Here is a 26,982-nt window from a genome sequence, read left to right as displayed (position 1 = left end):
AAGCAGTTTTCTCTGAGCCACAGATGGAGGTGAAGCTTGGTTTAAATTTGAGCAAATATAATTTCAGCACATTTCCGGCCCTTTGTCGAGGACAAATGATTTTTCTGGACAGTCTGTTCATATTTTTGAACACAGTTCTCAAATAAAACACCATGAGAGGTAGACAGTTGTCTTCACAGCATCATCAGTCAGTCATAAAGTCAGAACTTAACTTTTTCCAATCCATTATCATTTCAACAGCATTGTCTGTCACCATCAATTCAGTTATCATTGGCAGGATAATTGGGATTCCTCCAGCAGGTGGATGATATTGACAGATGGAGACCCTGTCATCTGTCAGAGATCTGGAGTAGTAAGAATTGAGGAGGGTTGTCTGTTTATATATGCTTAACCACGTAATCCGTTCATTGTTTATGCTTCAATGAGTCTGCTCCTGGTGAGTGGGTTAAACTATCTAGTAGTGTGATTGGTGCTGCATCTGTCATGTTCGCGTTTCTCTATGTCTGTATTGTTATTGTCATGTCCGTGTTTGTCCATGCTTTCATTTTTGTGATTCCTGTTGTTCCTTTGTTTCCGTTTCCTGTTCTCTCTGCATTTGATCATCAGACTTTCCACAGATATCAACTCCTCACCACCAGCTTGTGTCGCCAGATGGTTTCTTCGCGTTCCAATGGTAAACTCTCCCAAGACTACCCTCTCTCAATTAAGCTCCTTCGAATATTCTAAAGTTATTACGAGCTTGATTTCCTTTTTAGGCACTTCCTTAGTTCTCGTTTCTTCTCGCCACATCTCTGCTTTCATTTTCCATCTCGGGTAGATTTCCACGTGTGAGTATTTTGTAGATCTCACTTTTTGTTTGCTCATTGATGTAGTTATTTCCTCGCGTGTGTGTTTTCAACCACCGAGCGTTTTATGTTCATTGGGTAATTTGGGTCTAACCTCAGACGGCCATGACAGCATCTTCAATATCCCGAGTTGCTGACCATTTCAGTTCTCATCCACACTTTGGGTCCCGAACATCAGGTATTAACCGACAGAACAAGAGCAGTGATTTGCAAACAGCAACGAGGGGGGTCTAGTTATCCCGACACGATGATAATAAGGGCCGGTAATTAGAGGTAGGTTCCTCAGCATCACAAGAAGCTATTAAGTTGCTCTTGTATCTTGTCAGCATGCCTCCCTGGAGTTTCAGGCAGGTCCAACCTGACCCAACCATGGAGATGCAGAACAGATGGACACTTGTTTAGGTCTCAAGACACATTTCCTGGGAACATTTCTTGGCCAAGACAAAGAACAAATGCATCTTGAAATCCATCCTAACAGGAATAATTGGTAGAAATTGGACGACAGGACCAAAATGTAGCAGTTAGGGATATTATTTTACCCCAGACACTAAAGAGATTAAGGCTCACTACCAGGACAAAATGGCCATAAAGAAAAAAAATGTATTTTCTGTTGATGTGCTGGACATACTTAAAATCAAAGTAACAAAATGAAAACGCACCATGGATTGTTTTTCTTTGGCTGCTGAGCTGTTCAACAATAGCTTTAAATCCTCACGATTACCAGCCTTCTATAAAGACCCTCACAATGCAGCTGGGAATAATCGCTCTGCAAATGTCTAGCTTGAAATAATGGCATCTCTTCATAGAATACCTTACATATAGTTTTCTGCCCTGACAGTGAAGTGGAATGCGATGCAGAATATCTGCAATTATGCCCGTGATTGAGGTTATATATAGCAACGTGCGTAGCTCTTGCCTTGATCACTGACACCCTTGGGATTCAAAGACATAGCCAAGGGGTTAGGTTTCACACTGCATCTTCTCACGAGGGACGGCAGTCTTCGGAGTAGGAGGACTCGCTGGAGAAAAATCAACAACCATTAAGTACACCGTGGAGTTGGAGGCCACAAGAATGATTCCCACTCTTTCACTGATGACGTGACAAATGTCCAGATGGAGTACCCTCCATCTTTTCTCCCACTTGGATGCTTCATTTTTTTTCAATTCTGACATTTCCTTCCTCACCCACTCAATTGTCAATTTTGATTCAAGACGGATGGCTGGAAAGGAAACACCGATTCTCAGTCTCACGGACATTCCTCCCGTCTCTGTCACACAGAGATAGAAATGGTGGAAAAGGCTATTCACTCACGAAGGAAAGCTCCAGATTCTTGCTGAGGTCTTACTGGGGCCTGGAGCAGTGTCAGGGCCACAGCCAACATTGTGACACATTTGGGTGACATGTTACACCTGCAGGCTTCTGGACTTTATGCCAAACCAGCTGCTCAGGCATTCGCTGCCGCTATCAACGGTCATCTGAGGCGAAAAGCTTCTGTCGCTTCAGATATAGTCAAGGATAATATCAAGTGCATCTTTTGAGCAGGTCCCTTGCTCCTCTTATGAAGGCCCCACAGAAATAACGCTTCACTAACCATATCTGTCCCACTTAGGATCGCTTCTTCCTATGGCCCATGATAAAGCTCGTGTCTGGTGTTAAGTACATTACTTCAATTACGTTCACTACGAGGCATAACAAGCTTAAAATGCTGAACATTTATTATTCAGTGGAATCTCACTTAGGATATCCTTGCATGCAGTGGTCAGTACCAAAAAAGCCCTGAACTGGTTTTCTAAGTGCAGCACACTGAACTTCCGTTACCCTTAGAAATACGCGAAATATATAGTGTCCAATTGAAAACTGTTAAATGGAAACACTTGAATCTAGAAAAAGCCAGGGTTCGGCCGACTCAATAACATCCACCTACGCTGATATGTCGGGAAGTGTGACTAGCAATGAGTAACTCCCTACACTGACAAAAAAAAAATCTTCATGAGAATGCTGAAACCTACCAAATACAGCAACTTAGTTGTTGAAAACTGAAATATATTGCTAAAGTGCAATGGAAATATTTTTTCCTCAACTACACATAACACAGGCAGCTACATGGTCTCACGTGAGATTTCATGACTGTTACGAGGCTTCTGTGTACAACAACCTTTAATAGAAACTAGTGTTTTCTCCATCGAGGACATCCAGGAGAGGAGGGCTACTGGCCATCCTGGGCAACACTACCCACCCCTTGCACAAGCTCCTTCACTTGGAGACTATTGCACCCTCAGTGCAGGACGGAGCGCCTTCATAGGAAATTCATACCAACTGCTGTCCGAATTGACAACAGTGTTTACATAACATAGCAATGTCTTTGTGCCTCTGTTGGTTGGTGACAACTACTTGTCCTCCCCCTGCCTACAGACTCTCTAGCTTTACTGTTTTTAGTTTTTTTTTCTTCGCACTTTATTTTGCACTGTATGTATGAACATATTTTTTGTATCATGCTCTTATATTGTTAGTATATGTATTGAGCTGATGGACACCAGACTTTCTCTATTGTGGGTTAAACAAAAGCGATTGTCATCGTAAGCGAGACCCTGTCTCAAGATCCCTTTTTTAGGGTCTCGCCTCTGTCTTGAATGTAATTTTAGTCAATCTAGTCTAGGTCTCAGACTAGGCAAACTCAGGATTTGTGTCCAAGACAGGTCGATACAGACAGAGAAAACAAGAATACGGCACCATTTTTTTGCAGCAACATATCAGGAGGATACCTAAACACCAATGAGGTAATCTGAAGACTGGTGCTGTTTGTTTCAAGTGACACCTGATTGATTAGCCGCTGTGTGTTTGTTTCTTTGGAACAAAAAACTGCACCCACTGCGGCTCATTTGCGGATCAGTTTGAGACACCTTATATTTACTGTCTTGGTCTTGATCTCCAAATAGCTTGGTCTTGTGCCAGTCTCCAGTCTTTATCATGTCTTGGTCTGGTTTTGACTACAACACTAAGAGACACACAGAAAGTCAAATTTCTATGTTGATATTTTAGAAAAATTACTGTTATTTCAGCAATGAAAACAGATAAACGCAGCAGGGTTCCACACAGTGCTACAAGGTCACCGCAGTCACATTGACAATGACAGCTCCTCGTCTTGACTATGTTACGTTAAAAATGTGGCAGCTGATGTTGATCTTACTGCAACTATAATATCTTTGGTACGTCTTTTGCTTGCTGACACAAAGCTATCCATTCTCTGTCACCCAAATCCTCAATTTAACCCGAAAAGAAAAGTGAGAGAACGCAGTCTGGAACATTACAAACACAACAAGGTTCCACACGAGGCACAGGAACCACACACTCCCTTGCATAAATGCTGGAAGATTCTGATAAACCCTGACTCTGAGCCAGATCATGTTCCGGGGATGACTTTCCTGCATAAAAAAAAATCTTTTTGGGCGGTGAGCAAAGTTCTTGATACTGACAACAATAAAACTGAAACCTGGAGAACGGCAAAAGTGCTCTGAATGTCAAACCAAATGTAGCTTGGTTTAGTCTGCCCTTCATTCTTCTGCATGCACACCCACTGAATATTCAGTATTTCAATCACAACGGAAAACTGTACCCATTCTCCTCGTATGGAGGTGTGATAACAATACACTGTGGCTGTCAGTGAAAACAAATGCAATTATGCAACAAATGATTAATTCTTGCCTTTGATAGAATGCAAATTTAAAGCACAGAATCAGAAAGTGATTTTAAATTGCAGCTGTTCTGCTTTCGCACTACAGCTGTTGTTCTGGTTGTGAAAGTGTGAATCATCACCTGAATTATTATTGTTCCTGTGTGTGTTTTATGCGCTGACTCCTGCCTGGGGTGTGGAGATGCGTGTATACATCTCAATGGAATCATTTGTGAAGCACAGCAAATAAAAAAGAACCAAAAAACAACACCACAAATGACTCAGAAGAAGAAAAAAAGATTCACCGCCAACCAGCAGTGTTGACCTACTACACACAGTGGTGTGCTGGACTGTGGTGGAGGGAGGAGTAAATTTGATTTAGCCTGGTGTTTTATTGTTGTTGGAGATGTGCTGTGGCGCAGGCGTCTGGTCTACAATTTGATTTGTGCGTCTCAATATACATGTCATTAACCTTATGCAGGAATATAAAAAAAGCTGATGATGCTCACTGGTAGCGTTAATATATTCTGTTTGACTTCACTTAGTGTCATTTTAATAAATCATTTTTTTAGTCTTGCACACTGCGACGCAATGTCACATCCATCTGTGCCTTCTCTCTTCATCCCTTCTTTTCTCTCTCCTCAATCTGGCACCTTCATTTTTCTGCTCCGCCACTAGGATCAGGACCGTTCTGCTTGTCAGCCAAAAGAAGAAAAAAAAACTTGTTCTCTATGGCTAAGTGAGTAGTGGACCTGCAGGCAAGCATCAGTCATGATTAAAATTGTTTAATAAAGCTTAAGAAAAGAAAGGTTTGATGGAAACTTGCATCTGTAACAGTAATTTAATCCAGTGTGCTGAGGTGACCTTCTCAGATTTCATTTCAGATGGTCTTTCTTTCTCTCCCTCCTTCCCAGAACAAGTGAGTAATTAGAGCAGAAACATTTCCCTGCACACCCCGGCTGTCCGAGTGCAAGGCTGCTTTCATGGAAGTCTGTAAGCGACAACGGTTTAATCTCATACCACTTTTATTTACCACAAGGCCAGAGTTTCTACACCTGCATTGTGCAGTAGGTTAGCCATCTTGCATCATTGAGTACGTTTGAATTTTCCTCATCTCCTTGTAAGCAGGGAAAAACATGTCCAGGGTCAACTGCTCGATGTAATGGTCAAAATCAATCAAGAAAGTGATGAATTCATGATGAAAATATTGAGTTGGGAAGGAGGGTTCATTTGGGTGCTTTGAAATCTAACATTCCAAATGATCTCTTTTTCAAAATCAACAATATGCTCTGCAAAATAGACGACAGCATGGCCATAGCACTCGTTTGTCAGCACTATACACAGTTGCACAACGGCTGATGCAGTCTCTTCTGCAAATGTGTGAGAAACTGCTGAGTTCATTTGCATCATACCACATGTTTGCTGTGAACAGAAACCATACCACTACAGTAACAATAAAGACGGCACTGTTCCGCCTCAAAGTCCATCAGGTTTGTAGTGTTAGATGACTGTCCAGTCACTACAGTCTGTGCCCAAGCTGGCAACTCGCCCTCCAGAATAGTATGCACTATGTTCTCTTTGACTTTCTTCTGTCCTGAAAAGTGTCTTTACCTCTCACACAAACGCTTTCAGAAATGAAGGTTCATCCATCAAAGCCTTTCTCACTCCTCCAGAAATACAACCCCCTGTTTGGCATTTCGCACGAATAAGCCCGTCACTCCAACAGTAGTTAAGTCGATGTTTGAATTCTGTCTCAAGACAAGGTCAAGCATTAAAGACCGAAATTAGACCAGCCAGCGACACTTTGCTTTTGTCGTCACAGCTGTGAAACTGTTCTGCTTCCTGACACAATGACAGGATTTTTGCTTGCAATGTGTTGCTAGTATCGCCTTGGTGTTCCTGGTCCAAGTCACAAGACATGGCTCCAAAAAATCGGAGTGTTAATCACTTCGACTGGAAGTTGTCATTGGCAGCAAGTGAGATTGCAGGTGTCACTTCAGTGGTCTTGGAGCGTGCAAGCGTCCTCCTCCTGGCTCAGCTCCTCACTCTGCATTTTGACTTGTCAACAGAAGCGCTCGGCTTAAGACTCTTAAACCCATTAATCCTTGAAGATCACTGCACAGCATCTTTTAGTGACAAGAGAGGGGCTTCATATGTGAGGCTCAGGGCAGAGTGAGAAGGTGGCTCACCACGACCTGCAAAACAACTGCACACCGCAATTGGTATACCATCTAGTTTATTCTTCAGGGACAAATGAGTTATCTGTGGCACGGAGGCCACTCGATCACAATCCCCAGGTATCCATTTTTCCGTCCAATTTAGCAAGGTATCCAGATAAATCTCAAAGACATTTCCTTGTCTCCGTTTGGTCAAATTGATCTGTTACATACTCTCCCTAAAATTATTATAAATGCACAGCAGTAGGATGTTCATGTCCTTTGTACTCGGATGATCTTCCACTTAGACATTCCCATTATTCAGCGTTTTTACTAGACAATACAGAACCCCACATATCCAGAATAATATATATATATGTAAACTACAGCAACTTAAGTTAAGACTGTCTCATATAAAACCAAAAATTACTGTCATTATTCTAAACATACACAGAAATCACATACAGAAAGAACCTCAACTACCACTGGACAAGAATATATTATCATAAATCAAAGAGTTAACTACTGATCTCCATGCACAGTCATGCAGAAAAAAGGGAAAATAAAATGTGAGAGAAAATGCAGAGACAACTGAGTAAAAGGTAGATCTGATCTTTATCATCTATCATCCATCATTCTTAGACGATAACAAAGTGGAACTTCTACTTTGTGTGGTGGTTTATATAAATACAGGTCCAGGCTGATCGTCCTAAACACGGGACGCTTCATGACCTACATTAGGCGGTCGATTGTTACTCGCAAACAAACAAACAAAGCCGTTTATATTTTGGTTTTCGACATCATAAATAACAAATGCAAGTCGAACAATCGCGCAGTAAACGCTTTGGCCAAAAGTGAAATAAAAGCAGAAGTCAGTCAGAATATCCACCTCAAATGCACGACAACCTTTTCAAAGTTGTACATCAACACGAGAAACGACTTCTCCGCGAGTGAGTCTGGAGCACAACGCCCATCTTCCCCCGGAGAATGTCACCAACAGCAGACCGGTGATTGTTCCTCATCTTACCGTCGAAGACCTTGAAACGACGACGGCCACGACATCCTGGATTTCTTCAGCCCGGGTCGGTGTCCCGTGTCCACGGCGTAAGTCCGGTCCATGTTCCTCGGGTGGAGGTATCGCTCGGTGTCCGAAAAGCCTCTTTGTCTGACTCGCTCGGTTTTGCGCACGACCAGCGAGTGGTGGAGCGGCGAGAGCGCGGTCTGGTTCTGCTGCCGCCACAGATGTTTGGGCGCTTTCGCACTCACGCTGGCTCCGCCGCCGGCGACCAAGGTCGCCGAGCCCACTTTGCTGGGATCCATTCTCCTGGCCTGGTTTTTATTATTATAACACTGTTATTATTCACCGCTTCAAATGAACAACCAGATTCAACAGAAGCACCTGTGTTGGGGTGTCAGTGGTCAAAGTCTCTTCATGTGTTCGTTAAATACTGACTTTGAAAGTGCGTTTTTGCAGAGGACATTGGAGTTTCGGGGTGTGATTCACGTCCAGTTTGTCGTTTGTATTTCACACAGTAACTCCATTAAGTTTAGTTTTCTGACGGCATCAGACCAAAATAGATCCATTTACGCGTCACAAAGTAGCTTCCAAACGCTCCCCCGGCTCCTCCGCGCATGTCAGCAGGTCTGCTGCTTTGAGTGGGAGAAATTAACAACAGAAAAGTCCACGGCTCCGAGAGAAAGAAGCGAAACATGAGCAGCTAACTTGGTGCACGGCGTGCGTAAAATGCTCCAAACATCGCCGCTTTCCTCTCCTCTCCTCTCCAGGACCAGACGGGGATCGAATGTAGGGGGAAGACTGATACAATAAACATGAGAGACCCACCCAGAGCACCTCCCCTCAAAGGATCTATAAGTGGGAAGAAGGGGGTGGGAGTGGGCAGGGAGCCAGGTGGCGGGATCGTAGATCAACGCAGAACCACTTTTATGGTTCAGTAGTGAAGTTTTATTGCATATGGGCATTATTTTCCAGCATACCCCATGAAAGCATATTTGGTGCGATTGAAGGTAGTGGCAGTTCCCACTTGGGTCAGGTATACACCCCTCAGGTCTCATTGGCAGAGGAAAGAGAGAAATATTGGACATAATATTAACACGATCCATTGACACAGCACCTCCGAGAACAAGGTGAACATTTGTCTAACAGATAAAAGTCAACATAACTAGAGCATACCTGTATATACATGCAAACTCGGAGGCATGCATGCAAAGAACTTGAAAGCAGAAGTAAGTCAGAAAACAGGTCGACATCATGTAGCAGCAAGTCTATCAAAATGAGTTTTAAGAGAAATTAACAAGTGCATTTTGGATTTCTTACGGCATGCAATTCCAAAGTTGCGGAGCACGGTTCTGTCTTAGATTCAAGTCTTGACTGTATCACCAAGCACCTGGATGATGATCAGAGGATCCGAGCTGGATTGTAGGGTCGCAGCATTTCTACATTGTATTCAGTGGCCAGCCCAAAGTGGGCATTGAAAATTGTGAATAAAACAAGAACAGAGAGCCTGTGCAGTGCAGCTATGGTGATGAGCGGGCGTCCATTAGAACCAGCTAGAAGCCTCACTGGAGTTCTGGATCAATTGGAGGTGTGATAGCAGTTAATGACAGTGAGGAGCGGTCCAAGCACGGAAATATGAGCGCAGGGATACTCTAAGACAGCGTGTGAGAGAGCACGGGTTTGATTTTCGATGACTGGAGCAAAGAGGAATGAAATGTCTTTTTAACTTAAGAGTCAAAAGAGAGTGAGGAGTGAAATGCGACACAACATTTTCTGGCTATAGGAGATGGTTTGGAACAGGGACTCAAGCTGTAAAGCTACAGGAGTGTGATGAGGGAAATCCAAATGGTGACATCACTAGGACCCCATCCACATGGAGACAAGTTTTGTGTCGGATATGCTGGCACAAAGTCAGCACATTCATATACTTTTTGAAGCCTGGTTCCAGAGTGAATAGATTTGAAACCAATTGTGTCATGGGGGCGTAATATAAAAAACGATCGGATAGGAAAATGTGCAGCTCCATGTGGATGTCACCAAAGACATGGTGGAGCAACGTCTTGAGAATCCTTTGTTGGTAGGTAAATCTGTGTAGGAGTCCTTGTTCTTTTGGTTGATTTGACCAAGAGGCAGCATGTGGAGCATACAAAAGTAAATGAGGCCTAAAATAGAACAGGTAATAGATGTCCTATCTAAAAGATATGACTTGTGTCTTTCATTCCCAATGTCAAATGCTGCACTGCTGCCAAGACGATGCTACTTTTAGATGGGCTGTCTCCATGGCATATCCTGAGGTAGTGGTGGGTAGATGAGGTACAGTAGCGTGGATGAAACGGCATTGTAATGGTCAGAGGCCACTAGATGGCCCTCTTAACTTGGAAATTATGTTTAATTCAAGTAGTTGTTCAAGTCGCAACATATTGGAGCAGACAGTGCCATCTGGTGGCTTCTGAAAGTCTGGGCACTGTTTCATGAAACCTAATCTACCCATCACTACACTGGTGTAAAACCAGATTGGGATTTTTCAAGAAGTTTTGTCGCATGAAATCTAAAATTTGAAATCATGCCAGTTTTTTAAAACTGTTGCTCAGAACCCAGACCAAGTTTGATGATTTGTCTGGAATTGTTGAAACTACCTATGGGAGAGATTGGATTATTGTATGTTTAAAGGTTAAAGGCGAAAGGCTTAAAGGCTGACAGGAATGTAAAGCGACTGAGCCCAACAACAGAACAGAATCTACAACAGAATCTCTTTTACGCAGAACAGTAAAAGCAGCCGTATCTGGTCTGTTGAGAGTTGCTTCAAAACAAGGGTTGCTTCTTGGCTGGCTGTCGTTTATAGCATCAATGGAGTCGCACTAGCGAAAGTTGTCCTGTTTGTTGGACAAATGCACATGATTTTTGAGGAGAATTCTGCACTTCCAGATACTTGAGCCTCAGGTTATTCACTTTGTCCCAACATTGTTCAACATTGCCCTGATAGCCACTCCCCTAAGACGGTCGTAAAACTTTTTCTTTCTTATATGTCTTGTCCAGCTGCTCCTGGATTCCGTTTCCCGCTCAAATCTCCAGCAAACTTTGAATTTCCTCATTAGACCAATGTGAATTATTTGCCGCTGTTGGGAATGGGTCACTTGATATACAGTATATACATCGGATACGTTCTCACATTGAATGCCCAACAATACTTTTGCGCCACCAATCGTATCAGCACTGTCCATCTCATCCAACTGTCCCATTCCAAGGAAGCCTGCCATGCTCAGCTGTGACTCGTTTGCGGTCACACTGACTCTAGAGTCCCGGCTTTTAGCTTAAGCACGACACGCTTATCCAAGTGTGACCATGCCCTTAGAGGAAGGATCTCGAGGAAGGACATTGAGGCTAGATACAACAGATGTCTCCTGAACAGGTCACTTCAAACACGTCACCTGACATGTCTAGGAGGACATGCAGTGACAGGTTTCTCATCGTATGGATAACGTATGACAATGCACGTCACATAATAAATAATACGCAGTATGTAAGATACTTGCACTGGCAGACATCGAGAAATTGAAATCAACTCCCAGTGATGAATGGCAACATACTACAGCTTGCTTTGAACTCGCCCATATCTTATTTAACGCTGCGTATTGGCCAAAATGTCCATATATTAGCATATGCTAGTTCAATCATCACGGTGTGCCTGTGGGATTAGGTAACAAATGGTACAACTAAATTCATCTCCTTAGCCAGAGGTGCAGGTGAGCCATCCTGTGATGCTTCCAATGAGGTGGAATTGATTCTTCTTAGGCGTATCATTAGCTTGAACATATTTCCATCGCCCTTCCTTTGTTGCCCGCCTGTTCCCAGCATCCTGCAGCCAAATGTGACAATCATTCACACTAATTTTTAGTCTTGCAACAGTAGCGTAACACAGAGTAAGAGAGGCAGAAGTTACGGCGTGCTTGATCCTGCTGCTATAATCTCCCCGCAGCTCCAACGCTATTCAAAGCCATTACTCCTGAAACAGCGCTGGGAATGCAATCCCCCTTGTCTTAACAGCAGAAATGCAATCTTCTCAGAAGCAATGTGGCTAAGGACTGAAGTGGCACGTCCAGACAAAACATGCATTGTGGATGAAAGGGGCGCAGACGTGCTGTGTATGTGATCAGCACCGGACACAGAGCCACATTTCCATACTGAAGATTTCCAGGAGAATAAATCTTATTTAGGACCTAAGGCAGTGCACACTTGGATCCGGGGTGAACCCACATCTGGATATTCATGTCATTCATTTTTCATCAACATAAGCACACCACAAGGTCCCTAGGGAGACCGTGTCCCAGCATGTCTGCCAAGGACATAGTTCAGGAGCATCTTTAATCATATCTTGTATCAATAAATAAAATATTACGTAACAACGCAGAGTTCACAAAGTCAAAGCCAGCCAGATAGCAACTTCCTAGACCTCTGACTTGTATTACTATTTAATGAATAATATTAACACAGCCCAATTCCAAAGATGACTCTCCTATGACACGCTTACTTCTTCTGACCTAAATAAAGGCAACAACTGTGTCACTTTAGCTCAGGCCAGAGGGATTCCTTGGTGTGGAATGATAGGATTAGCTAAAACAATGATTAGCTGGATCAATAATGAGTGGGACAGTGGATTGAACTGAGAGCCAATACTGACCTTTTGAATCAAAGCGGTACAAACCCGGTGCAGCCAGCGCACCTGTACAGCGCTTTGATTTGTCCAAGCTGCAGACCTTTTTCAAATCGTACGATTTGTACACAGATAGTTATTCCCCTAAAGATTCATGTTGTCAGAGTTTATGTCTCAGCTAGTTTAAAAAGGATCACCAGAAGTGGAATGATCATTCAGAGATGCATGATATGCATTCAGAATACCAAGAATTCTTATTGCAAACACATCTCACCACATCTCAACTGCAATTCAGCCACAAAGTATTATTTGCGTTCAGAATTTATTACTTTGTTACTTTTCAGCTGTCACAATGAAAGTGCCTCATTTACCCGGGTTATAAATGAATGCTGTTAAATTTGTTTCGAGGCTGTCTTCCGGCTGCAGCAGGTCCTCTATCCTTTATGCTGAGAAATTCCATAAATCCACCTTTCCAGACTGGTGAATTATAGATGCTCAAGGCTGCAGGCGAAGTCAAAACGCACTGCTACTCCCAGCTTAACAGGTTCCCTTCGACAGACTATGATTCTCAGACAAATGCTAATTCTCAAGACTGATCTGCTTCCATGAATGTGCCGTGCAAGGATGATGGGACGTGACTCATTTTCAGGCATTTGTGCAGCCAGCCAGTGACAAAAGAAAAAAAAAAGTCTGAAAAAGATATTTATAAAATGGGCAATACACTTCAGCTTCACACCAGGTTTGATACAGCTGCCTGCCAGTAAAGCACAAGAGAAAAAGGAAAGGCACAAAGGCATTGAAGATAAAGAGAGGCTTGTCAGAGAACGTCCAATTTCCAAAAATACTTTTACATAAGTGACGGTGTAACTCTTGATGAAGTTTGTATAGACAACCTCATAAATGAACAGGACTTTCATTTCTAATAATGGGGTTTGCATCCACCTATTCTTCTTCAAATTAAAAAAAAAAATAACAAAAAGAAATGTTAAGGAATGTGAAAATAATGGCCGAAAATTCACAAAATCTTATACGATTGGAGGACGTGGAATAATAACAAATGGAAACTGGCATTAAGTGGCAAAATGTCGAAACATTTGGATGTAAACCTGACTACTGCCTCAAGTCAAGTCATTTTCTGCTAGAATTGGGCATTACTTTCCATTACTTTTACCATTCAAAAGGACACTTCACAGGCTGACGAAGAGCTGACATTACATCATGGTGATGCCATTTTACCCTCTGGCTTCAAGCCCACAAGATCACTATACAGATGATACACTGGTCTGGAGTGTTTATGAGGTTTCTCTATGGCGAGGGCCAACCTGCGGAGAGATTTCCACTGTTTTCGTGGATAGAGTACATAGTCAAGTGTGATTTTTTTTTTCACGCTTAAGAGACATCACACAGACATGTGTGCAGTCAGTTCAACATTTAAACTAGTGTTTCTACAATTGGTCCAACTGCTTAAAAGATAGCTGTTAATAAGGAACATTTCTTCAGTTTTCAATTCTCCGCTGTAATTTCATTTTGAATAATTCGTCCAAATTTTCCTTTTGAACATTCATTGAAAGGGCTCTTTCATATCTGGGTTTTGAGGAATATCCAAACTAGTCACAAGAGTCCGCATGACCTGGAACCCAAGTTAGCTGGAACTAAATTTCTGGATGAAAAATGATGAATCCGAACAACACAATAACCTCTTTTACATTATGAAATGCTTACGAAAATTAAATCATTAACCCTTTCCTCTCATCATCGCAGAAACAAAATGGCAGCTCAGAAAAATTCCTCACTCATCCATCCTGGAATCTTTAAGCCTAAGGAAGGCTTAAAACCTTCAAGCCGATGACAGGTGTTAACCCTCAATCAAACCCTTTTTTCATAATGAAATGTAGAGATTCTAGAGTCAAACTCTGGTTCAACATTCAGCCTGCATCACAATTTCATACGGCCCACTACACATTCCATCATTTCTATGTGTGTGCAAGGCACTTCTATGGCTTGACCTGACAGGACTTACAAAAGTGAGTATATCCTGCTAGCTTCCTAAGATTTGAAAAAGTTATCTCGCCCAGCTTCACTCATTCCTATGCAATCCTTTTTGGCTACAAAGAGCCACGTCTTTTAGTGGCATTAAAAACCTTCAGTGGTACGGAACACTAATGCCTTCCTACCATCTATTTGTTTAACTTTTTTTTTAAATAAAGACCAAAGCAAGAGCCAGCATTTGCATATAAGTAAAACAAAGGGATCTGAGTCAGACACATTTTTCTTTCACTCAAGGCTGCTCATGAGGTTCGACAAAATTAATTCCAATTGTAGCCCCTCTAACAAGCTTCGCTCTTATTAATCAACAACCTCCAGTGTTTTGTTGACAGCTAATGCCAGGAGATGCCGTAAGAGATCAACAGGAGGAAATAAAAGGCGACGCTCTTTGTCTCATCTGGTGCTCGACACACAGCTGAGCAGAGCATGCAGGTAATATTTAGCTGATGGCTGAGTTTCAGAGGCTGTCGAAGCACACTAGTCAGATCAAAGACTTCTCAGAGAAGACCCATTTCGTCTTCAAGGACACTGTTTTGTCTAAAACCAGGACAATAGAGGTTTTCTCCTGTCAGACCGGTTTCACCACAGAATTTATCTTGAGACTTGCCAGAATTTAGCGCTTCACCAGTCAGATTTAAGCCTCAAGGATCACACACGTATTGTCTGCACGATGCGGTTTGGAATGATTGTTCCCGTCTGTCTCCAGAGAATAAAGATAGTTGTAGTCACAGAATCTGCAGCTGCCAGACCTTGTTCAATGCCTGCCTGGCATCTCAGCATAGAGCCCTATCCTTCTCCTGGAGTGCTCCATAGCCCTGACTTTGAAGACAGCGACATTTTCAAAGTGACCCGGGCTCACTTCCAATAGTTGCTGTCTGATGCCAAAGACAGGGGTCACGGCAAAATTCAGTGTGTGCTCAGGAAGCTTACATCCCTCAGGGGTCACCTTATTTACTGAGACTGTTGTGATGAAAAAAAAAAATATTAATATGATTGGAAAAGTAATATAGACTCATTCATCTACTACCATGTATTCCCTTGGTACCACAGGGCTATATATATATATATATATATACAGGAAAAAAAGGAAGTTTGTTACGGGACACTAAATGTAAGATGAGTAATTATATTTTTTTTTTTCAAGGTCATCAATAGAAATTAAGAGGAAGGTAGAAGGTATTTCCATAACTTGAAGACATGCAGGAAGCTTTATTTATCTTTTTTTTTTTATTCATTTGAAATCTGAACTTAGGTTTGGACACATGACAGGACGTAATACATTCCATTATAATACATCATTTTCAACTCATGTTCTATGTCCTGCTTTTGTAGACTCTGTGCTACGCACTTTTGCCACGCTACAAATACAAAAGTATACTGACAAATGCTCTTAATGACAACAATAAAATGCTCTTAATGACAACAATAAAGCTTAAGTGTCAAACTGTAAATGTTAAAATCCGGGTGTGAACAAAGGCAAAACTGAAAAGGGAAACACTGCTGCAGTCCCAGAATTCTGCACCACCCTAAACTGTCATGAATATATTCATGCACACCAATACACACCCACAAAGAACAGTGAGAGAAAAAAGCCCTAATAAAAGTTTTTTTGTTAAAAGTCACTGAAGACTTTTCAGCAGAGATAGACGCATATTTGTGTCGGCATCTGCCCTTCACAGTCACTGATGCCACCATAAATAGCCTGACTTATGCACAAAGCTCTTTTCAAAGATGACATTATCAGGAGGAAGAATGACCGGAAAAATCCCCAGAACTCAACTATTTATACCAACACCTTCATCCTTCAAGCAGTAAAGTCAGTGTGCTCCATCTAGTTCAGTATCCGGGTATTCTACTTCGTTGCAATAGAGAAATGTCACGCTTGTTTTCTGTTACTTATATCACACTTTGTGAGATAAGAAACCTGATACTACAACCAGCATCATCAATCCATTTTCAATAAATGTGTTTCAAGGGGAAGTTTTTTTTTCAACATTTACTTTTTGGATGTTCACTTCTTAAGGCAAACAAAATATCATTACTACATTAATATGTACTTTTCACAGTATATTTTGACAGACTATATTATGCTTGTCCAACAGTATCACATTTCATTCATGAGAGCACTTTTCAATAGCCTTTTTCCATTTCATTGCCCTCCATGATGTGACTGTTTTAGTTGCCCTTGTTGCCAATGACGTCTCTTGCGATACCGCACTCTTCACACACACACACAGCACAACGACCTCATACCTGCTGGCATCAGCCGCTGTGATGGCAATCAGTGGTGGGTTCCGTAGTGCCAGAGTAGTGGGCCGTGGCGGAATAGTGTCCGGCTCCGGTTTGCGGTCACAGTAGTACTGTTCCGCTTGTCTGAAAGCCAAAGGAGGCAGCTGGACGGACCGGGAGGACAGCCGTCGGACCAAGAAGGGCTCCGTGCAGGTGACCGGCTCGGACTCTGGAAACTCTGACTCATCATCTGAGGCCTTGGTGAGTAGAAAGTGAAAATGAGACAAATGAATGGAGCATGTGAAACATCATTATGTTTTAACCAAACCATGGACTTTGCATATCAAAGATAGACTTGTGTTGAATTGAACTAGCCAGGTTTGGACCGTAAAAGTCAAGGGTTCGAGGATTTGGGATTCAAGTCAAATAAGGAGTGCTTCATCACTTAGTAAACAGAGGACGAAAAATGCCCAGCTTTTATAGTCTTTTCTTGCATTGAACTGAGACTGTACTAGCAACGTATCAAAGCATTTTAGTGTGGATCATGCGCATAGTGGATTTCAATATCACGCCACTTGCATAGTTGTTCATGTTTGTTGCAGCAGTGAAACAATCCCATTTCATTCCCTAAACTGCTGATTCGTCATCGGGTTGCTCTTGAGTGCCATGCGTCGAGTTCTTTACATGGAATTGTTCATGTCAAATTAAATATCTTATTCAATGAAACTGGTGACGTCAACTCTGGGTGGCAGTAATGAGCAGCACAATTCCACATGCAAATGAGCCTCAGAATGATGCCAACAGCTATCAGGGCTGAATGCATCAATGCATCGAAAGACACGACTGAAAATTACACATATGAGGAAGCAACGCAGCTAATGTTCTTGAAGAGAAAGCTATGAACAGGTTTTTAGTGAAAAGAAAACCATCAAACGTGTCACATTCGTTTCATCGATGCTGTTGATTTCACAAGGCTGCCTCTGTAAGTGCAGTTTTGTTGACCTTATCTAAGTAGTGATGTCGTTTTGCTCAGATAAAAAAAAACCTTAGAATTATTAATTAATTAGAATTATTAGAATTGGGTCTATGTTAATAGGTAAAACAGGTTGGACACACGTCGTTCCACACATTGGTTTTAGAGTCAATATCACACATGTATAGGGGTTCCATCTGCTGAGAGGGTGAGAGTCTGAGGTGCGGAAACTCATTCTCATATGTCGCTGTACCACTTGAATATCAGCATGAGAACAGAGAAGCTATCCACTCGGTTAATTATTGAAACCCATTTCTTCTTTTTTTATAGAAACACAAAGACAGACTTTCTGGGAAGGAGGAAATGGGTCTTTTTATTTCTTTCTTTCTTGTTTACAGTCCTTGGGGACAGAGGAAAGGCAATTAGCTATCGCCCATTGAGCGGTTCCAGGAGGAGTCTTTGATTCAGGATACACTTCAATAGACAAGTGGAGCTGGTGAGAAGTCACATCCACTGTCGTGCGCTCAGGACAAAGCAGAAGTATTTATACGCTCGGCAAGAGCAGTGACGGACACCACCCTCAAGGAAAGCTAGTACCACAACGATAACTCATTGAGTTGTCATTTTGGCACCTTGATTTGTGAACCTTGCTCACACTCATCTCTGGAAGAATAGACAGTACAAACAAGGAAATACTCTATATCTGAATAATAACAAACTAAACCAATAGTTCTTTGCTAATGAAGCGAGGCATAGAGAGGGCGGATACAGTACATGGGGTATAATTCTTGGCCAGTCTGGAGCAAAAAAAAAAAAAAACACTGTATGAGCAAACAAGCTGTTTGGTGTTGAGATCTATGTTCAAGTTTTTTTTCTTCCCCCAGATGGCCAAGACAAAGATGCTATACACAGATTGTCCATGGACAAAAGGAAAATTGAAATTAACTTTGACAAGAGCTGTGTATAGACACATTAATAGACCCCTACTGGAGAGTGATTTTCTGTAACATATTGATACACCACAATACACTTTTAGATGTTTGGATTTTCAAAGTTACATCAATTTAAAGTTTATAAAATGGACACCTTGCTGGAAGTGTGGCTTCACATTGTGAGAACAAGGACTACAAAAATGGCAACACTGCGCCTGGAACTCCATTCCAGTTTCAACTAAAAACTGTGAATCACCAAAGCAATTGCAGCAGCTTAAAAGAACTGTTTAAAACATACTTGACACAAGTACACAAGACCAGGACACGTCCTCCAGGACTTGACTTTATGTAGGATTATACTTGCCTGCCATTTTAGGCACCAGCTCACACTGTCCACTGAAGTTCTTCCTCTGCCACTGCCAATGAAATTATAACTGTGGTCTTCATGTAACCTTCACTACATCTTCAGTGTGGGGGTTTGCTTCCCACGAGAGTACTGTTTACTTCCCAGATGTGAGGAATGATTGACACCATGTTAAACACGAAGCCTGGGCTACTAGTACCTACTGGTGAGCAATTTGTTTTTTATATGCTTTTCCTCATGTAAAACAATAGACGTTTAAGGTCTGGAAAACAGTGTTGAAAAATCTTAGAGCCTGCACAAGCACTGAGATAAAAATGATATACAAAATTGCAAATTAAATGCTGCACAGAACAGCTGTTTGGGGTGCTCTGTCTGTTTTCACGAGCAAAAATGATGGTGATTCACTGCCTCTTAATGGACTGGACACCTGCCTCCATGTGTCATCCCTCCAGATAAACAGCGGTCAACACTGCACTAAACACCATACCAATCAGAGGTAGCCGTTCCCCACAGCCGCTTGTTGATCCAGCCTTACAATCCCCAGCCAGTCTGTTGTCCCCTAAAGCCGCAGACAAACTTAATAAAGACCACGGCGAAGCCGAGAAGCACAGAGATCAACTGCAATTTACCAACTCTTGAGAACTTGTACACCCTTGGGTCATGGAACTATAGCGTTTTCACAATTGCTGCAGACACAAGCCATGGATGGCAGTCCAACACGAACACACAAATACACAACATGTGGGCAGTGTAAAACACAGGAGGCCAATAACATTTCCTAAAGCACTGTTTTTCATCCGCAGCACACTAGTATGCCGTGAGAGACTGTCAGGTGTGCCGCGGGAAATGAAAATCCAGCTTCACCCCATTTGTCCGGAAATGGAGGTGGGCAACATGATGACAATAAATCATGAACAATTAGAACCTGTAGACGAGCCACCAATGTGCAGAGATTAAATGGTTTGGTCACATTCTTTCTATACACTATAGATCTATGCTGACGTTACTCGTCCATCACTCACAGTGTCCGGTGTTGCACGGAATGCTCCTCTTCCCACACACACACAGCAAAGAAGCTGGTGCAACTTTGAGTCGTTTCTAAACCTGATGCGCTTCGAACATGACCACACTCCTTCACGACAGGACGACTGAGTGCTCCTTGGTGGATCCACGACACCAAAGGCAGGCTGCGCCACTGATCATATAACATCTCCCATCTTTTTTGACACGCGTAGACAGCCAAAGTTCGTTTCACCAAGTTTGTTGGTTTAAACGTTAGATAACTAAATGTTACAATTACATTGTCTACAATTTGTTGGACAAAATGGACCAAAAAAGATAAAATGCAAATAAGGATTTTAAGAAAATATAACATGAAGCCTATAAAAATATTTCATTTTATATGTCTTTTATTTGAATGTAATTCAAAATAAAACTATGGATCAGAGAAAGATAAAAAGATAAAGGTAAAAAAGGGCAATTTAATTGAAAAAATATATTTTCATTTAATTTTTTTTCTATGTATTTTGAGGAACGAGCAATACATGCCAGAATGGCCAAGAAAAAAATTGGAAAATTTTAGTTACATAAGATAATTTGATATTTACAATTTTTACAAAAATTGTCAGAAAAATGACTACATATCAGTTGTATAGTTTTAGTCTGACCTCATGAGGGCTGCAAAAACATATGCAAATATGGGCCCCAGGCCACACTTTGCCCATGTGTGGCATAAAATGATCAGCAAACTGTAATTCAAGTAACTCAAATGCAGTAAAATATATTTCTATTAATTTCTCAGGTGGAAAATTCTTTTAGAAATCTGCTTGGAGCAAATCAAGTTTGAAAACACCAATTACCCATGAGAAAAAAAAGCATCTTAATTATTCAAAAGGCCCTCAAAAAATTTAGTTTCCATCGCTTTTGGAATATAGTTTGGTGAATTAAAATTTGAAAGAAATGTGCCCTGTAAATTTATGGATGCGCTTCGTGTACACAGAATAAACCTTATTAGAAAATGAATCAGACACACTCAATCAACCATATTCAGAATATGAACAAAGCACAAGACTAAAAGCCCACTTGTACCTAAGCAGTCACAAACTCACAAGCGCGTGCATGAATCAAGCTGCCAATCTTCATCCAAACAGCCACTGAGCCCTTCATTTGACATAATCATCCATTTTATTCTCAGTGGCAGCGGTGGCTGGCAGAGGGGAACACATGGGCAGATGTAGTTAGCGCTTCATTATCTCATTAGCTTGAGGTAAAAACAAGTTTCTGGCAACAATCGCTCAAACAAAAGATATTGATTAAGAGTGAGTTTAAAAGTTTACAAAGTTTTATTTGATGACTCACACAGTGACTTGGTTTCCTACCTTATCAAATCATCTACGTGCAACTTTGTTGGAGCTTTGCTAAAATGTTGAGTGAGGAAACAATAAATAGAACATGTGTAGTCATCTAAAGTTTTGCGCTTTTTCTCAAATTTTACAAGTCGACAACTCAGAAAAAGACAAACAGACGGTTTCCACCACAGCTTGGAAATTCAACAAAGGTCAATGGGCGAAGTGTTCATGCACTTACAATGTGTGAGGTCATGTTTAACTCCATAAGAGCCTACTGTTAAACGCTATACTGCAAATACTATTGTTAACTGCATGTAAGCAGCCTGAGAGTCTGTGATTAAAAGTGCAGTACTGACATTAGTACCAAGTGTTAACAGTCAGCGGATGGTAAAGGAGACCTGCAGTTCAGAGGTCACGGCAATGTGAGTAGCTCAGCACCACTTATTGGGTCAGTTCTCAATATTCAGTCATTTGCGCATCTCTCCTGATGAGTGAAGTGGCACTTTATGATAAGTGGGATCTGTGAAAGGTTAATTGGTCTGCGGTGACTCCTCTCTGCTCCATGTATTTGAATCCCATCGGTGTTCCCATCAAACTGATCAGCAGTGGCAGGGCGTATTTTCTCATGCACTCATCTGTGGCGGCGGTGAGGAACAGCCAACAGAATGTCAATACCTTGTTTGTTTTTGAAAATGGTACGGCTACGTAATGCTATTAGCAGTGGGAAGAGAGATCAATTGCCGTGGAACTGCATGTCAATAACACGGTGTAGCTGCTGTGTGTCTGAAGCGTTAAAAAAAGATTTTTTTACTTTGATATATATTTTATCCCAAATGTAGTGTATCAAAAAGCGGATCCGTAGCAGGTAATACAGACTTCACTATCAGTCCTAAATCTTACTTTGCTTGCCCTTTTGACTTTCTGACTGATCCCACTGATATGGATCTGGATCTCCACGGTCGCACATGTGTATTGATGCGGCTGCACAAATCAAATACAGGGCGAATATCTATTTACCATCTGTCTACAACGCCAACCTTAATCAATCCAAACAAACAAAAATGACATGCTCGAAAAGGATTTGAAGTTGCTCCATCCCCTCATTCTGATTCATTTATACTAGTCAAAGCATGCTAGGACTTTAAATTGACAGAACAAATGAAACCACAACAAGAGTTCTGCTACTTTTCTGTGACTATGACTGATTATTAATTTATTAACTGCTATTTTAATAGTGACCGATAGTGTTTCTACCATTGCAAATTATGATACACACATTTTTTTAAATGCATGTTCTTGAAAAGTGGGAGGAAACAGGAGTTTCCTGAATTAGTGCACATTAGCATGTATTGGGGAAAAGTGTCTAAGTTGGATTTAAAGAGGATTTTGGATTTGTACAAACTATGCCACGAGCCACCAAAGTTGACATCCACCATGAGCAGCCTTTCATTCGCAGCCGCATCATTCTTCTCCCAGGTACATAACAAATTCCAGCAGCAGTGGATCGTAAATGGATTCTGGATAAATCTCTGGAGCAGGCATTGAAAAAGTTAACACAGGAAGAGATTGAGAAAGGGGATGAGAAAAAGAAGAGATTGCGATCATGAGAGAAGCAGTGAATCACCCAAGTAAAAAAAAAAAAAACATTTAGTCTTTCCATTTGTCAACCAGTTGGCATCCCTGGCCTCTCCTGAAGTCAACCCTACATTTTAAAAAGAGACCAAAAAGGGAGGTTTTATCAATACTTGATGGATAGATTGTGTTTTGGTATCCCCCCCAAGTGATTCTCCATTGAACTGAGAGATGGATACCAAGCATTGCTGTTGGTTCAATAGTGGTAAGAACTCTGCTTTGGGGAAGAGAACTGCATCTTACGGGGTTGAGGTTTTAATTTTTACCTCCACTTGGGTGAAGCAAGAGTGGCAGCCATCAACAGTCATCATGTGATGAGAATAAAGTCCAATAGGTCAACAGGTAGACACAAGTATTTAGGCTTTTCTCCCAGATTTGGCCAGTGGTTGCTATAATTCTGTCTATTCTGGCCCATTTAGTGGGCCTGTAGTCCTGACTGCAGTTGTCGAACACATTGTTGCTAAAAAGCGTTCAGTGTAGCACCATCACATAAACATTTTCTACAGTTTTCAACAGATTATTACAATAAGGTGAGCTCACTCAGAGTCTCCCCGGAGTCTTGCTCGCTGGAATGAAAACCGACCACACAACAACCACACACAATTAGTGCTGAAAACTTTGGATCTTTGAATGAACGCTCACTTACTCATCTACACTTACAACCCTCCCTTGATTTACATATTGGCGATTTCCCAGGTTTGCTGTACATGGAGATGCAGGCCTGTGCCAGTTGTATCCGGGTCTATGCAGCTGCCAAGCTTTTATGCACCACACCGTTCTATATGTTGCCTGAAAATGCAACACCACACGCAGGCCTGGCATGTGGAGCACATTCTACGTCTGCCAATGAAATCAGTGTTTTCAAAGACGGTCGGAAAAGTCGTTTTTGTGAGGTCAAAGCCGAAGTTCCACTTCTGTGACGCAAGATAAAACACTCTTTGTAGTCATTCAAGTTGTCAGTCAATATAGAAAGTTCTATAAATGTCTTCACCAAAAAGATGACTTAAAAGTAGTCAAAGTTTGACTGTGACATTGTGCAATGACTTCATATTTCTGTCAGGAAAACTTTCACTGCTCCTTCAGCAGGCAGGCTAGGATGCTGCTGTATGGGCGTCTATGGTATTAGTGATGACAGTGGGGCTTCACAGCGTACACGTAGTTAGTTGTAAAACATGGCATGCCGAAGTTTAATCAAGATTGGGTGGATGCCTTGGTACAGCAGCCAAGGTCTCTCGGCCTATTTCATGTATCTCAGAGCCAGAGATGAAAAATGATGGTGATAGTGGTGGTATATTTTATGATCTGACCTTGTGAGTGGTACCTTCGGAATGAAATGTATTTAGATGTTTGGCTTAATGTATATACAGCACATCATAAAAATAAATAAATAAATAGATAGATCACAAATAATCTGTCTGTTCTCCGTGCCTCCAGGATTATTTATCCGCTACTTACCTGAACTCTGCAGGAGATAGTTTTGACCTTAACAGGTTTTCTGCCAGCCTTGGATCTCCATTAATCATCAGAAAAATCTCAGCTCCATTATTTAAATGTTACATCTGCTCCATGCGTAATGAATGAGGCATACTCAGTCATTCTTGGTGTTATTTACCATCATTTCTGCGGGAAATCAAACAAATCATTGGCTCGGCCAGGCATTTGCAAATTGCTTTTCTATTCTTGGACACACGCAAAAAATGTCTTCTCCCCGTGTCATCTTTCATTTAAAAAGGCGTCTGCACACGTTATACGGTCGACAATGCATACAAAACACGGCGGGCCTGTCCTCGGCCGTCTGTCCAGATGGAGCCACAGCGAAAGGTCATCTGACATGTTTGCCATTGACATTCGTGAGTACAATATCCCTACACTTCTATACAGTCCTCACCCTTTGTTTGCTGGCTTTGTTGTAGGTGAGACAGTCAAATCCCCACACTGTTCTACCATCTTTAACTGCCTGTCCAGTCACAGCTGTAACAACACCACAATTAATATCCAAACGTCAGTCGATACCATACACACTTGGAGGAAATTGACACACCTATACCGAGTTTCGGGTCAACAAGATGGCTTCAACTTTCTTACAGAAACGCCGGACGCTTATTTCCTCCCCAGAAACAAATCCTATGTCCTGCTCTTTCACAGAAACCATAATCCTCAGCTTTATTATCCACAAGACAGACAGTTGTGGCGTGCGCTGCAGAAAACCTCTAGAGAAAATGACTCAGACCACATGTCCTTCTTCACCCTGATCTAACGGCATGTCCAATTTACACCCTCATCGCTCACAAAGCCCACCGCCAGGCCTCTCCTGACCACACTGACCTTCTCCGTTGCCATAATCTGCCCCACAGCCTCTGGTCCTTCAACTCCAGTTTCCCTGGATTGAGCACAAGGAACATAGCCTGCGAGTCAGGACGCAACCCTCAGAACTGATGCACACCTTCAGAGACATTTCCTATATGTAACAGAGACACAACACATCATCTGCATGTGTGCATGAATTTAAGTTGTTGGATGAAATCTGAGCCAACCATGTCTGGAAATTCTCCAAAAATAGCTGAACAGGTGGCACAGACAGCAAAAATGATCAGATCAGTACAGATCTAAAATGATTGCACATGAAGACAGCAAAACTGTTTGTTATTACGGTTTAAAGGGAGCATTTACCTATGTTGTCTTCCACATTCAGACCATCTACATGGGATCCCCTCATGGTTGCATACTTTCCCACAGGGTCTTCTCCACGTACACCAACTGCTGCACCTCCAGCCAGACAGTCTAGCTGATCAAGTTTGCAGATGACACCACTCTCATTGCGCTCTCAGGCAGGTCCGCCTACAGGACCGGGAGGTAGACCAGCTAGTTGTCCAACAACCATAGTGAAGATGATCGTGGACTTCAGGAAAGTCACAACCCCACCATGCCCCCTGGCAGACTCTTCCAGCCCCTTCAATATTGTGGACTCTGCTTCCTGGGCAGCATCACCACCCAGGAACTGTTCTTCCTGCAGCAGCTGAGGAAACTACAACTGCCCACTGAGGTGCAGGTGCGGCTCTACACAGCCACCATCGAGTCCATCCTCACCTTCTCCATATCTGTGTCACAAACCAGTGCCACCACCAGGGTAAGCACAGACATTGACTGTAGGCTACCATCTCTTAATTCATCATATAATGCAGCACCATGTAAATACTCCAATACTATTATTTTCGACTTCTATATTTTTAAATTATTTATGTTGTACCATTATTATATGTCATAATATAATTCTATAATTAGAATGTTACATAACATTATAACATAATTATAATTACAACATTAGATGTTGTATAATTGTTGTATAATATCATGTTAATTCACAGGTGCAACAAAGAAAATAATTTTTCTGTGGAACCCCTCACTGACTATGGTTATGAAGCTTTTCTGATGCTGATGTTGGAATACAACATCGGAATTCTATTGTTTTCACAGTGTGCAATTGTTTTCTGGTCACATTTTCTTCTGGGTATCAGTGTATGGACTTTTTCACTGTTTAAAAAGGACGTTGACAGAGTTTAAATAGTGAACATCTCTTACAGTTTCATGATTCATGACAGTGAGGGAACCACATTACCACTACTGTATATATAATTATCATGAATATATTTTTCATACCTCAAAACATGTTACGTATCCATAAACCTACTTACTGGTCCATAAATTTGATGATGAAACATGAAATTCTTGAATGCTTAAATTAGCTTCTCTTAGCACATCATCAATCACTCCAATGCGGCACACTTGCTCGAAATCCAATTAACGCGGCAGAATATCAAAATCACACCTGTGCTGTGATGAGCTCTTCTGCATACGCTGCATCAGAGCTTTTTACTTCCTTGTAAGCAGAAAAATGTAAGAAGCATGTGCCGTGAGCAACATATACATCATGGTGACAGAGCTTCATGATGCTTGAGTGAGAAAAATGAGATGAGAAAAAAGATTTCAGCGCAAGAGAAATAAGAGAGTGATAAAGCAAAAAATATGAGATACGGACGAATTGAGTTGGAATAGGCATGACTGATAGACTTGTCTTGAGGACTGCAGTCATCCAGATGCCTGGAGTATTTTGTGCCCATTT

General features: G+C 41.7%; 1 protein-coding gene across 9 annotated transcripts in view; it reads right to left on the bottom strand.

Moving 5' to 3' along the window:
- Nucleotides 1-26,982, bottom strand: part of pde4d (phosphodiesterase 4D, cAMP-specific) — a 182,484-nt gene that overhangs the window by 125,036 nt on the left and 30,466 nt on the right. For 8 of the 9 annotated variants that reach the window (XM_053869799.1, XM_053869805.1, XM_053869795.1 and 5 more), the window contains one exon: nucleotides 16,638-16,870. In XM_053869799.1, coding sequence (XP_053725774.1) covers nucleotides 16,638-16,870 — 233 coding nt within the window. Of the gene's footprint in view, nucleotides 1-7,699; nucleotides 15,352-16,637; nucleotides 16,871-26,982 lie in introns of those variants that run through there. The other variant, XM_053869792.1, reaches the window with a different exon arrangement.

The sequence above is a fragment of the Synchiropus splendidus genome, chromosome 7 (assembly GCF_027744825.2).
Source record: "Synchiropus splendidus isolate RoL2022-P1 chromosome 7, RoL_Sspl_1.0, whole genome shotgun sequence".
NCBI classification, from domain to species: Eukaryota; Metazoa; Chordata; class Actinopteri; order Syngnathiformes; family Callionymidae; genus Synchiropus; species Synchiropus splendidus.
This window is presented reverse-complemented; position numbering and strand designations above follow the sequence as displayed.